The sequence below is a fragment of the Sciurus carolinensis genome, chromosome 8 (genome assembly GCF_902686445.1).
Source record: "Sciurus carolinensis chromosome 8, mSciCar1.2, whole genome shotgun sequence".
Classification (NCBI taxonomy): Eukaryota; Metazoa; Chordata; class Mammalia; order Rodentia; family Sciuridae; genus Sciurus; species Sciurus carolinensis.
The window spans coordinates 19,382,960-19,395,320 of NC_062220.1; the positions used below are offsets into that span (position 1 = coordinate 19,382,960).

At 34.2% G+C, this 12,361-nt stretch overlaps 1 protein-coding gene across 1 annotated transcript in view; it reads left to right on the forward strand.

The window, feature by feature from the left end:
• Cnot4 (CCR4-NOT transcription complex subunit 4) overlaps window positions 1-12,361 on the forward strand; it is a 119,317-nt gene that overhangs the window by 67,824 nt on the left and 39,132 nt on the right. The window contains 4 exon segments of the mRNA XM_047560201.1: window positions 1,312-1,398; window positions 2,245-2,346; window positions 3,044-3,169; window positions 5,824-5,957. Of these exon segments, the coding sequence (XP_047416157.1) occupies window positions 1,312-1,398; window positions 2,245-2,346; window positions 3,044-3,169; window positions 5,824-5,957 (449 nt within the window).

Below are 12,361 nucleotides of genomic sequence, written 5' to 3' on the forward strand. Positions count from 1 at the left end.
TATTTTTTAAAAAATATATTTTTAGTAGTGGATGTACACAGGATTCTTTGTTTATTTTTATGTGGTGCTGAGAATCGAACCCAATGCCTCAGTGTGGGAGGCAAGCACTCTACCACTGAGCCCAGCCCTTGAAGACCTTTTAATCCATTAGAATTGACTGTAACAAGCACAACAAGCAGTAATGAGCATCTAAAATGATCTATGTTGAGATTAATTAATTTGAAGACTGTTAAGAATTAATGACACCAACCATAGACTGTTTTTACAAAGTTTTGATTCTGTCTGATGTAGAACATGTCATCTAAATTATAAATGTGTGAGAATATTATCAAATACAATTGGAAAGAGAGAAGTATTCTGCACACACTTGAACTGGTACATGCAGAATACTTTCAGTAGGAGAGCGCTTGCCGTTTGGAGAGAGTGCAGCAACGGTAGATCCATAGGTAAATTCTAGGAAACAACAAAATTTAATATTGAGGGGTTACAAATCATGGGAGAGGATTTTGTGTCATTTGCATAATGATCAAATTAGCCAAGGTTAATTAAGTTTGGAGAAGGTAAAAGAATGCATATGATAATTACAAAAAAAAAATGGAGGGAGGTAAGGATGAGGGACAGTAGCCACCAAGAAGTAACCAGGTAATAGACAAAAAAAAAAAGTATAAATTTTTTCCCCCAAATGTAATTTACCAGGAAAAGCACTGGGGGGTAGGGTGGGGAATGGTGAGACAATTGAGAAATGGTAAAATTGATGGACATTGAAAACTACACAGTGATAAATCATAAAGCATGGAAAGTTGAGAGGACACAGTGTTATCACTGTATTTAGAATATGTAATTTTGTAAACATAATGTCTTAATGTTAAATATATAGATGTATGAGTAAAGACTGTCTTATATTTGTCCTTTGTTTCTGTCTCTGTTCCTAAGACATATCAATCACTGTATTGAGAATAATTTCATAAGGATCATCTGTTAGTGACAGTCAGTTAAGATACTTGATCTGTTTTGTGTTTTACAATACTGTGAAGGTAAAAGAACCCATAGATTATCATTGCAGATATTAGAATGTAATAAATAATACCAAACTTAGTCTCAGTTTCTATCAGTGGGTCAAAAAAAAGTAGCTTTTAGGCTTTTAGATTTTCTGTAGTTTAGCTATATAAATAACAATTAGGAAATAATCACATGTATTAGAAAAAAATACTATTTTCCTTTTAATGACAAGGTATGCTGAATGTCCCCATTTTAAGGATAAAGTTGATGAAAATGGGGATAGTTTATACCTTATTTCTTCTTCTTTTATAGGTTTTAAAACGACCAGAATATTTTGGGAAGTTTGGTAAAATACATAAAGTTGTCATCAATAATAGCACATCATATGCAGGCTCACAGGTAACTAATTATAGTGATTTTTTTGCCTTTCCTCCCCTATGGTCTGGGCTTGCCCTGAGCTGTTCAGAAGAATTTACTTTCTGTTATTAGAAAGCTTGAGGGTCAAATATGTAAGCGGTGTAGTGACCTCTATTGTTGGGGTGGGGGATTTTTGGTGCTCATTAAGAGAGAAATAGTAAAATGGAAATTTTGGTCATGGTGTGAAGGGGGGAGTTGGGGAGTGAGTTTATCATTAGGTACTCTGATAATTAGATAATGACTTACAATCAAATACTTTTAAATATTTCAGTTTAATAGAGCATCTTTTTATACTGCTAATAGCAGGGAGAATACACTTGTACATTGCTTTTATTTTCTTTTCTTTTTTTTTTTTTTTTTTTTTTTTTTTGCGGTGCTGGGGATCAAACCCAGGGCCTTGTGGCTACCAACTGAGCTATCTCCCCAGCCCCATTGCTTTTATTTTCAAGAGAACATAATTTCTGTCAAACATAACATAGTGTCTGTAAACATTACTCTTTTAATCTAAATTTTAAACTGTTTTGTAACCTTGACAAGCCTGTCAGTTGATGTTTTAAGAAAATAAATGCCAAACCAAAGATATTTTATTCATCTTAAAATCAGATAAAGCTCAAGTATGATTGCTTTTAAACGACCTAGTATAAGGTTCAATAAAACTATTACTAGTAGTACTATTGCTACTGCTAGTTATTGTCATTATTAACAACAATAGTAGTAAAGACTTTTAGAATTCCCTAGGTAGGTTGCAAGAGAAATTTTTTTTTTTTTTCAAATATTCTTAAAACAGTTTGAAATTAGTAATAGTGGCTTTGGATGTTTTTCCTTTAGGGTCCGAGTGCCAGTGCTTATGTAACCTATATCCGGTCAGAAGATGCTCTCAGAGCTATACAGTGTGTCAACAATGTGGTGGTAGATGGCAGAACACTTAAGGTAATATGATCCTCTTGATCCTTTTTTCTTTCTTTTTAAGGGGGAAGAATAAGATGTAGTAAGTAGAGGAGAGCCCAGCATATACATAGTAAAGTTGAAGAAAGTTTATTTGAAGATTGCTTCTTAGGTACCCATAGCATCCTATGATAGCTGATGTGTTCATTGCTGACTTCCATAGGGTCCTTTTAGGTAGGAATAAACACATTCATTATTACAGGATAATCTTTTAATCTTCCATCTTTGCAGTTCTAAAAGTTTGTAAAAAATGGAACCATTATTCTTATCAGAAATAGTGTTCTGATTTGTTGTCATTAAGTGCCTGCTTGGTTCAAATTGAAGGAAAAGGTCTGACCAAGCACTGCTTTGTGTAAAGAGAAGAAGAATAGTATAATTAGGAAAAAGAATTTGCCTTCTGTGCAACATGGAACAGAGTTTTGTCTGTCTCCTCTCCTGATGTCTAGGGAAGCAACTTTGGGTGTTCATGTTCTAATAGCCATAGACCAAGATGTTTTCTTTAGTTCTTCGAAATGAGTATTATCTATAATAAATCCTACTAGTAATAGTCCTTGTATTCTTAGCCATATGTCTTGGTTTGTATTATCTGCCCATTTTAGGTGAAGTCAAACATGAAAATTCTTACTGGGATGTCAGTTCACATTTTGAGTCCTTTTCCCCCCTTCCCCTCTTCTTCCTACAGGCATCTCTAGGTACAACAAAATACTGCAGTTACTTCTTAAAGAATATGCAGTGTCCAAAACCTGACTGCATGTATCTACATGAATTGGGAGATGAGGCAGCAAGCTTCACAAAAGAGGAAATGCAGGTAGTGAAGTCATGTGAATTATCAACTTTGCACAAAGGGAGTACATTTTCTTTATAAGTTAAAATTGCAAAAGCAAAATCTAGGGACTTGATGTTTTAAAAACCGGTATTACTTTAAAGTAGCATTTTCCAAACAAAGTGTTCTATGAAATATCAGTTCTTAAGATATTGTTACAATAAAAATGGGTCTATCATCAACTAAGTTTGAAAATGAGATTAATGAAGATTAGCAGATTTCTTTGTTTCAGGACCATTCTTTACTATACTAATAAAAATGGGAATATACAGCTAATACAACTAGCACTCGGTTGACCAAAGGAAACAGTTTGTGAAATGCTACTTTAAGGAGAATGTCAGCAAAATGAAAAGCAAGTGGGAAACTGTAATTATTGTTTTTTTGGCCCAATCTCTACTCCTTATAGAATAAGCTAGAAAATAATATTCTGTCTATTGATGTTAATAAAGCAACATTTTTAGAAGTTGATTCTCCCTCCAGTGTGTCCACAGAGTCACTATCCTATACAGGATGAATTGAAGGCTTAATATCCTATGTTCTTTTTCACATTTCCTCTTCTCCTGTCTCCTTTCAATTTGTAGTATAAACATGCTTTTACAAGTAAAAAGGTTGACCATACGGCCTATTAAATGAGGATTATACCAAAGCACAATGCTGCACTTCCCTATTATAGATGAGGACTTCAGATTGTTGCTGTGGACTTTTGCAGGAATACTTCTCATTTAGAAGGTGGGGGGCATTCATTGCTACCTTTCATTCTCCAGGTCAAACTAGAGAAAGTCTGGTAGGGGCTCCTTTAAGAGCAGATTGTTAAATTAGATGAAGTATTACCTTTTTTGACTTGGAGTTAATACAGATTAAATCCCATTATAATAAATACATTGGAGTTGCTTGACAGTATGATCTTTATGATTCAAAAACAGTATGAAAGTAAGGTCCATCTGATATTTTATAGGAATGGAAAAGGGACTTACTACTTACTTATTTGATAAATGTTTTGGTTTGTTTTTTGGATAAAACTTTAGAATAAAATCTAGATAGAACCTTTTCAAACTGAATTTTAACTAGTGCAGAGCATATACTTACATATACTGTTATAATGAAAATTTCTGTCTATCAAAGAATTTCCAAACCCCAGATGATCTCATTTAAAGTATTATTGAACAATAAAGTAAAGTATATGGACAGTTGTTTGGAATGTATTTGTAATGGGATTTAAGCTGTCTTTATGAACTGCCCCCATAAAGTCATTTGAGTATCAGGTTGAACACTTTGTGGCTAATGAAAGCCGTAGTATCTCTTGAAGTATTTGTTGCAGAAAGAATAGAAGCCTTTTTGTGTTTTAAAGATGTAAAATCCACATCCAAATGTATTTTTTCTTAACTTAAAATTGACTTCATAGTGTTGTCCTGAATTCATCCTGCTCTTCTTTACCTGAATTTAAAAATTGCCTTGAAAGGGTTTTTTTGTTGTTTTTGTTGTAAAACACTTTCCATTGTAGAAAGGGAATTTCAAAATTTATATCATGACAAAAATCAGAAAAAAATCTTCATAGTTACTACATAACTCAAAATTTAGAATATATTTATAAATGTACTTGAAACAGGCAAGTGACCTCAGAACAGGGAACGATGCATTGTGCAGTGTACATGATACAGTTGTACTCAAATTTGCCCTCAATGTTTTGCTTTTGTTTTGATCTGTTCCATTTTGGTTTTGCCATAACATCTATTTAAATCATAATTTAAAAATAATTGATAATTCCTACAGGTAAGTCAAAATAAACTTTCAGTCATGATATACATGTAAAAGGATACCCAAAGTAGTTTCAATATCATTTATTTTTGTGTAACTTCCACAGTCTTGGCCTGATTTTTCCCATAACATTTGTGACATTGCCTTCTGATGTGTAGCTCCATAACTATAGTAAATACTGCATTTTCTTGGAGAGGTATCAGCAAACCTTTTCCATAAATATTTAGGATTTCCGGGCTACGTGGTCTCTGTCATAACTACTCCACCGTCTGTTTAACATTCCACTTGACTGTGTCCCACTAAAATTTTATTTACAAAACAAGTGACTGACTGTAAATTGCTAACTCTTGTTCTAGAGTTTAAAATTGCCTTGATTTTTAGTTTACCCTTGATGGAGGAAAGAGAGTAAAAACAAATTAATGAAAATTTTACTTAGTACCAAGATAATGAAGAATATTAAAAAAAAAAACCTGTATATGTATTATTTACATTGTTAATCTCTATATAAAATGGGAGGTTGATTGATAAATTTGGGGTAATCTTAAGTAAAATCAATATTGACCTGTTAGAAGACTTAATTATATGAAAGATTTAGAAGTAGGTTTGAAATGGACCTTCTAAGTTTCCTGAGCTAGTAAAATTGTTCTCTTCACAATACACTTTTCTGTACAAAAAAGGGGTTAATGAAATGCTATATATATCATGTAATTTTAATTATAAAAACTTTCATTGGTCTAAAAGTAACATCATCCTTATGGTTTCTCTGAATCCATGAAAAAGCTTTGTATGTTTTAAGATATCTTTAATAATTCAGATGGTAACTCCATATTCGATACCAGACATTTTGTGAATCCCACTGCAGTTTTAATTTCTTCTTTCATTAGGCGGGTAAACACCAAGAATATGAACAGAAACTACTTCAAGAATTATATAAATTAAATCCCAATTTTCTTCAATTATCTACGGGTTCAGTTGATAAAAATAAGAACAAAGTGACACCACTGCAGAGGTACGATACGTAAGTACTGATATTAACATAGACATCTTAACCTCATATCTGCCAATCTTCTCTTTTCATTTTGCATCTTTTTAAAGCAAAATCCTTGTCAACGTCTGTCATTTATGCACAATTGTTAGCTATATGGGAAATGTTGAGTCACAATTTCTGGGTTTGAATATTTTTTGCTTACTGCTCCCTGGTAGCATTTCAGATAAGCCTCTTGATGTCTTCATCATTTACAATGATTTACAGACTCCCCTCAGCCCAGGGAACACCTTTATTCCAGAGGAAATTAAGGGGTATTGGGTATGATAAGACTCTTGTCCCCTAATTGAGATTTCTCCCTGATGCAATGAGGGAGAAAAATATTATAAAAGGGAACATGGAAGTTTTGGGCAGCATTATATGTTGGAAACACACATATTCATGGATATTTAGTCCCAGGAATCACTGAAGTCTTATATCTTCGGAGTGAGGAGACTCATTGGGGAGACAAATTGTCTCCTATCCCACACCCCCAGCAAGGTTTGGGGTAGATGATATTGTGTCAGTGTTTAAACAAATTTATGTAGTCTTTAGTACTGAGTCTCATTCTGCTATGCTGATCTTCATATCTTGGATTGTATTTGTTTTTTACTTGTCAGAAAAATCATATTGTTAAATAATAATTTTGGGGATTTTTATTCTGTTCCTGGATGTTCTTAAGCTTAATGTGTTAGGATCTTTATTCTATTTTTTATACCAAATTTAAATTTAAGTGATAGTTTTTAATTTAATTTTAATGTTTGGGTGTTAAATATTATAGCCCAGAGTGTAGTTAGTATTAAAAAAGGTTAAGAGCCATTTTTCCCTGCTGGTACTGGGGACTGAACCCAAGGGCACTTAACCACTGAGTTCTATCCCCAGCTGTTTTAAAATATTTTTAGACGGGGTCTTATTAAGTTACCCAGGTGGGCCTTGAACTTGACATCCTCTTGCCTTAAGAGGCAAGTAGCAGGATTGACTCCCAAGTAGCTAGAATTACATATGTGTATCACTGTGCCAGGCCAAAAGAACCATTTTTCAGATGTAGCCAATAATAACTGCATGTATTTCTTCAAAAAGATATTCTTCTTATGTTTAAATTTTTGAAGTCCCTGTTTATTCCATTTGATAGTGGAGATTATTTAAATATTAAATACTATTTAAATACTTATTTCTTAAACACATGCATGTGTGTGTATTTATATTTATATCAGCTTTCAAGCAAAACAAAGTTGCTGTATAATAAACTACTTGAGATTTGCTTATATAAAAGCTAGGAATAAAAGCTAAGTCCAAACAGAAATCTTTCTGGGTTAACAAACTTCAACCCTTTTCTTTGATCCTTTGTGCCTGCCCTTTTCCAATCCTGTGTGTTCATGAAGAAGCATGTATTCTTTCTTATGTCATTGGTTGCCACTTTTATAGGTCTTGGTATAAGAATGAGTTTATTGTAGCAAACATTTATTTCAGATGCATTCAATATTTATATGCATCATCGTTCTCATTGAAAATGTTGTTATTCTAGGTAAAGTCATGTTCTGGTTTATAGCCCTTAGAGACTTCAGAGTACAACTTTAAAATTTAGATTATCTCTTTGATATAACATTTGCTGTTTTCTGAATAAAAAAGTAATATTTTTATTGAAGGAAATGTGAAAAATTTATGGAAGTATACAGAAAAAAATAAATATTGTATGTTGTCCCAGTACTCAAAGGTTCTCACTGAAAATGATTTTTGTATTTTCCTTATAGTGCGTATTTCCTTGTGGTCTTTTTCCTTCCTATGAATGTATATATACCATTACACACAAAATAACTTCGATTTGTCACATCTGAAAACTCAGTGCACATTATTATAAGTATTTTCCCATGTCATGAAAACATGATTTTTCCTGGCTGCATGATATTCCATTTGATACAAATATTTCATATGTATTAAGTCAACCTCCTGTGTTTCTATGTTATGTTATTTTCACTTTGATATTCTTTATAAAACTGTACTGAACATCTTTTCATGTAAATGTTTTAGTTAGCATTTTGATTGTTCTTAAAAGTAGAACTGCTGACCAAAGAATCTAAGGGTACACCTATTTCCTTGAATTTGGTTTTTTTCTCCAACATATTTGCCAGTATGATAAACAAAAATAAAACAAAAAAGATTAATTTGTATTATCTGTATTAAAATTAATTTTAATTTGTATTTGATTAATAGAGTAAACTTTTTATAATTGTCAATTTGTTTCCCATGTTTTATTTGTGTATGTTTTTATGTGAATTACAGAGATGTGACTTTTCTTAGTTGATTTGTTTCAGAATGAATTAAATTTATAATTTGAGGAGAATTTATTTTCTACAACATTGATTACTTCCAACCAGTATCATGGCATATCTCAAATCTCCTAGCTGAGAACTGAGATGCACACCTGTAACCCCAGTAACTCAGGAGGCTGAGGCAGGAGGATCACAAGTTCAAGGCCAGCCTTAGCAGTTTGGTGAGACCCTTAGCAATTTATGGAGATCCTATCTAAAAATAAAAAGGACTGGGGATGTAACTCACTGATAAAGCACCCCTGGGTTTAATCCCCACTACCACAATGATCATCATCATCATCATCATCATCATCATCATCATCTTTTGTTTTTTTGGTTTTTTTTGCTTCTCAGGAAAGATTTTTTTTTTTAATCTCTTTTCCTGATTTATCATTTTGGATCTTGTACAACTTCTTCCTGTTGGAAGATTCTTAAGCAAAAATTAAAGAACAGGGTTAGCCTGTGGAGCTACGAGCCATTCTTGTCTCACTTTTTACTTTTAAGAGGATATTTCTAGTGTTTTATTTGCTCATGTGTGATTTTGATCATTTAAAATAATTTTTAATTGGAATATGAAAGTACCTTAATATTCCTAATTTATTGAGATTTTTTTTTCCATTAGGTTGGAAATGAATATTGGAATGATCAAAAGATCATTTTGGCATTTATAACAAGCTTGTACATATTTTTGTGATGAATTATTAATAGTAGATTAATATTTTATTGACTTTGTCTTCAGTATAAGGTATAGTCAGGTAATATGCAGCGTACATTCATAACTATTTTGGTAACAAGAGAAGAATGTCCCAAGAGCCAGAGTTGCCGGAGATGGGGAGACAAAGGAAATTTGCAGGGTGGGCAGTTACTGGGAATTCAGTCCAGTGCCTCACCCATGCTAGGCAAGGGCTGGACCACCAAGCTACATATGCTTAGCCTGAAAAGGGGGAAATTTAAAACACACTCATTTAATAACTTCCCCAAACCAGGACAGCTGGAACCAGAGTAAGTTTTGACATAGGTATTTTTGCTTTGCACATAAGTTTATAGGAAATTTTCTTTCTATTGTTTTTTGTTTTTTGTTTTTGTACTGGGAATCAAACTCGGTGTACTATTGAGCTACATCCACAGCCCCTTTTGAACATTTTTATTGCAGCAAGGTCTCATTAAGCTGCCATTCTACCTATTCCTCTCAAGTAACTGGGATTACGTGCCCAGCAGGAAGGATTTTGTTTGTTTGGGTTTGTTTTCAGTGTACTTATCTAAAATTACCAAGTCACATTTGATGGCAAGTTCTGATAGCTTTCCTTCTTGCCATGACAACCCCTGAAAGAGTAAGCCTTTGGCTACGACATTCAGTCATATTGAGGGTCTGCTTTGGTCTCTCTTGCATCTTATTGCCATCCAGGGTAAGGGTAGAAAACCAGTAGGTGGTAGGGATGAATTCATAGATACAGTTTCTTCTTCTCACAGAGAAGACTTCTCAAGTTAGAGTGATACATATTGTAACTCTGTCCTACCCAGGAGATAGGATTATTTTCTTCTTCTTTCTTCTTTCTTCTTTCTTCTTTCTTCTTTCTTCCTTCCTCCTCCTCATCCTCCTCCTCCTCCTCCTCCTCCTTCCTTCTCCTCCTCCTCCTCCTCCTCCTCCTCCTCTTCCTCTTCCCCTTCCCCTTCTTCTCTTCTTCTTCTTCCCCTTCCCTTTCCCCTTCTTCTTTTTCCCCTTCTTCTTTTTCCCCTTCCCCTTCTTCCCCTTCCTCTTCCTCCCCTTCTCCTCCTCCTCCTCCTCCTCCTCCTCCTTCTTCTTCTTCTCTTCCCTCCTCCTCCTCCTCCCTCCTCCTTCCTCCTTCTCCCTCCTTCTCCCTCTTCCTCGTCTTCTTCAAGGTAAGTTGAGAATTAAACTTTTTGGGAATAAAGAAACTCAAAGAATTCCATTTTCTCATTTCTCAATATTCCTAGATAGCAAGTAGCAGTTTTCCAATAATTTCAGGAAAACAAATCCTGGAACTTCATAGATTGAGACACTAAACCTCAAATGTAATTTAAATTAAGCCAGAGTACAAATCTCACAAGGATTTGTACCATAGCTACTAATCCTCACTGCACCCTGACATGGACTCCTGAAATACATACATTAGTTTATGAACTTCTCTGTAATATCTTACTCTTATCTCACTTAATGAGCAAAACAATTTTTAAAAGGAATTTGTCATTTATTCCTCCTTGCATTATTATGAGAGAATATCAGTTTGAGTTTTGGCACATAGGATACACTGTTTTTCTGTATGACTGAACTACTTTGAAATTATGACTACCTGGGCGCGGTGGTGTACGCCTATAATCCCAGCAGCTCAGGAGTCTAATGCAGGAGGATTGCAAATTCAAAGCCAGCCTCAGCAAGTTAGTGAGGCCCTCCGCAACTTAGTGAGACTCTGTCTCAAAATAAAAAAGGGCCGGGGATGTGGCTCAGTGGTTAAGCACCCCCGGGTTCAATCCCCAGTACCTGAAAAAAAAAAAAAAGAACGATGATTATGTGCTGAGTGTGAGCCATGAGGAATCCATGTAGTAGTGATGTGTGACAACTGGATATTTTATTTCAAAGCTTGGGACTTTAAAATACCTTTATACTGAGGTACTGCAAAATGAATAGTAGCAAATAGTAGCTAAATAGGCTGTTGTGCCCAGGTCAGTGAGCAAATCTAGTTACAAGACTCATTGAGTATACAGATCACTCAATAGAGTGGTTGTGACTTGATATTGTAGCACAAACAAGCCACCATTGAGGAAATGGAGATATTAAGTTTGGACAAAAACTTGGTGTTTTAATCTTCTCAGTAGTCGTGTGGTAGGTATGTTGTTATTATAGATAACTGTCAGAGAATTTAAATAATTTATCAATATCCTACACAAATAAGTTGTAACCACCAGATTCCAACCAAGTCTGTTACTTTTTAAAGCCTAAGCTGATTTCACTGTTCTGTCATAGCTTAAGAGCTCAAATTCTTAAGAGAAACTGTCGAGAAAAATCCTTAATTTCTATCAAATTAATTCAGTTAAATGAACCTATGCTGTAACTGTAGTTTGTGAAGATCTCTGCTTCTTGAGGCTTCTTACCTCAGGGCAAATACTATGGGTGAACTAACTATAACTTCCAAGGAATTGATAGTATTTAATCAGAATCTTTCCTCAACCACAGATTGGTGGCAGTAGTGGATTAGGTAGCGAAATATTGAAAGGAAGACTTTATAGGAATTTATCACTTTTTTATTACATTGAAAGGACAGGTACGTCTTTTGAAAAAATATAGCTATATCCTTATTGAAAATTAAGAATGATCTCTGAAAGACTGAAAGTATATTCAAAATACCATATTAATTCAGGAGAATGGGAATGATCTCTGCATGGTTCCTTTTCTCTGAATTCCCTGGTATTATTTAATAAAGCCCCTGAGATTTAGAAAAGCTGTGGTCTGTGGACTTGTATGAAACAGTTTCAGGCAGAGCTTGTGAGATCATGGATAGGCCTCACGTTATCTGTGAACTATGAAATTTTTGTAAAATTTTGCATGTGTTCATGTATTTCTTGGGAGAGGGTTCTATGCACATAAATCAGTTCTTGGCGTAGAGACCCTGCGCTGCCTATAGATGGGTTAGAGGTGAATTCAGGAGTGGTGTAAAGTAGTGGTTCTTAAAAGTGTAGACTGGTGTCACAAGAGGTAACCTACATTTGGTAAAACGAATCTCCAAAAAGGCATTCTCTATTTTGTTATGGATAAATGATTTGCAGTTCCCCACTTTTAATTTGGATAAAACTAAGGAACTGTTCACTAGTAAACTAAATGGGTGAGTTAAAAATCAAGGTTTGTGATTTACCAAGTTTTTGTTTTTTACTTATATCTCAGAAATTTCCCCTTATTTCTCTTAGGAAATTTTCTTCTTGTGCTGTGTTTGAATTTATACATAGTTACTACACATGTGCACGTATAGTTGGAAACTATGAAGTGATCTTGGAATCTTAATCCACCTAAGAAAAACAGATTCAAAAAAAGTTAGAACTACTGTTCTGTGGAATTTGGGGTTGAGTGCGGCTGGA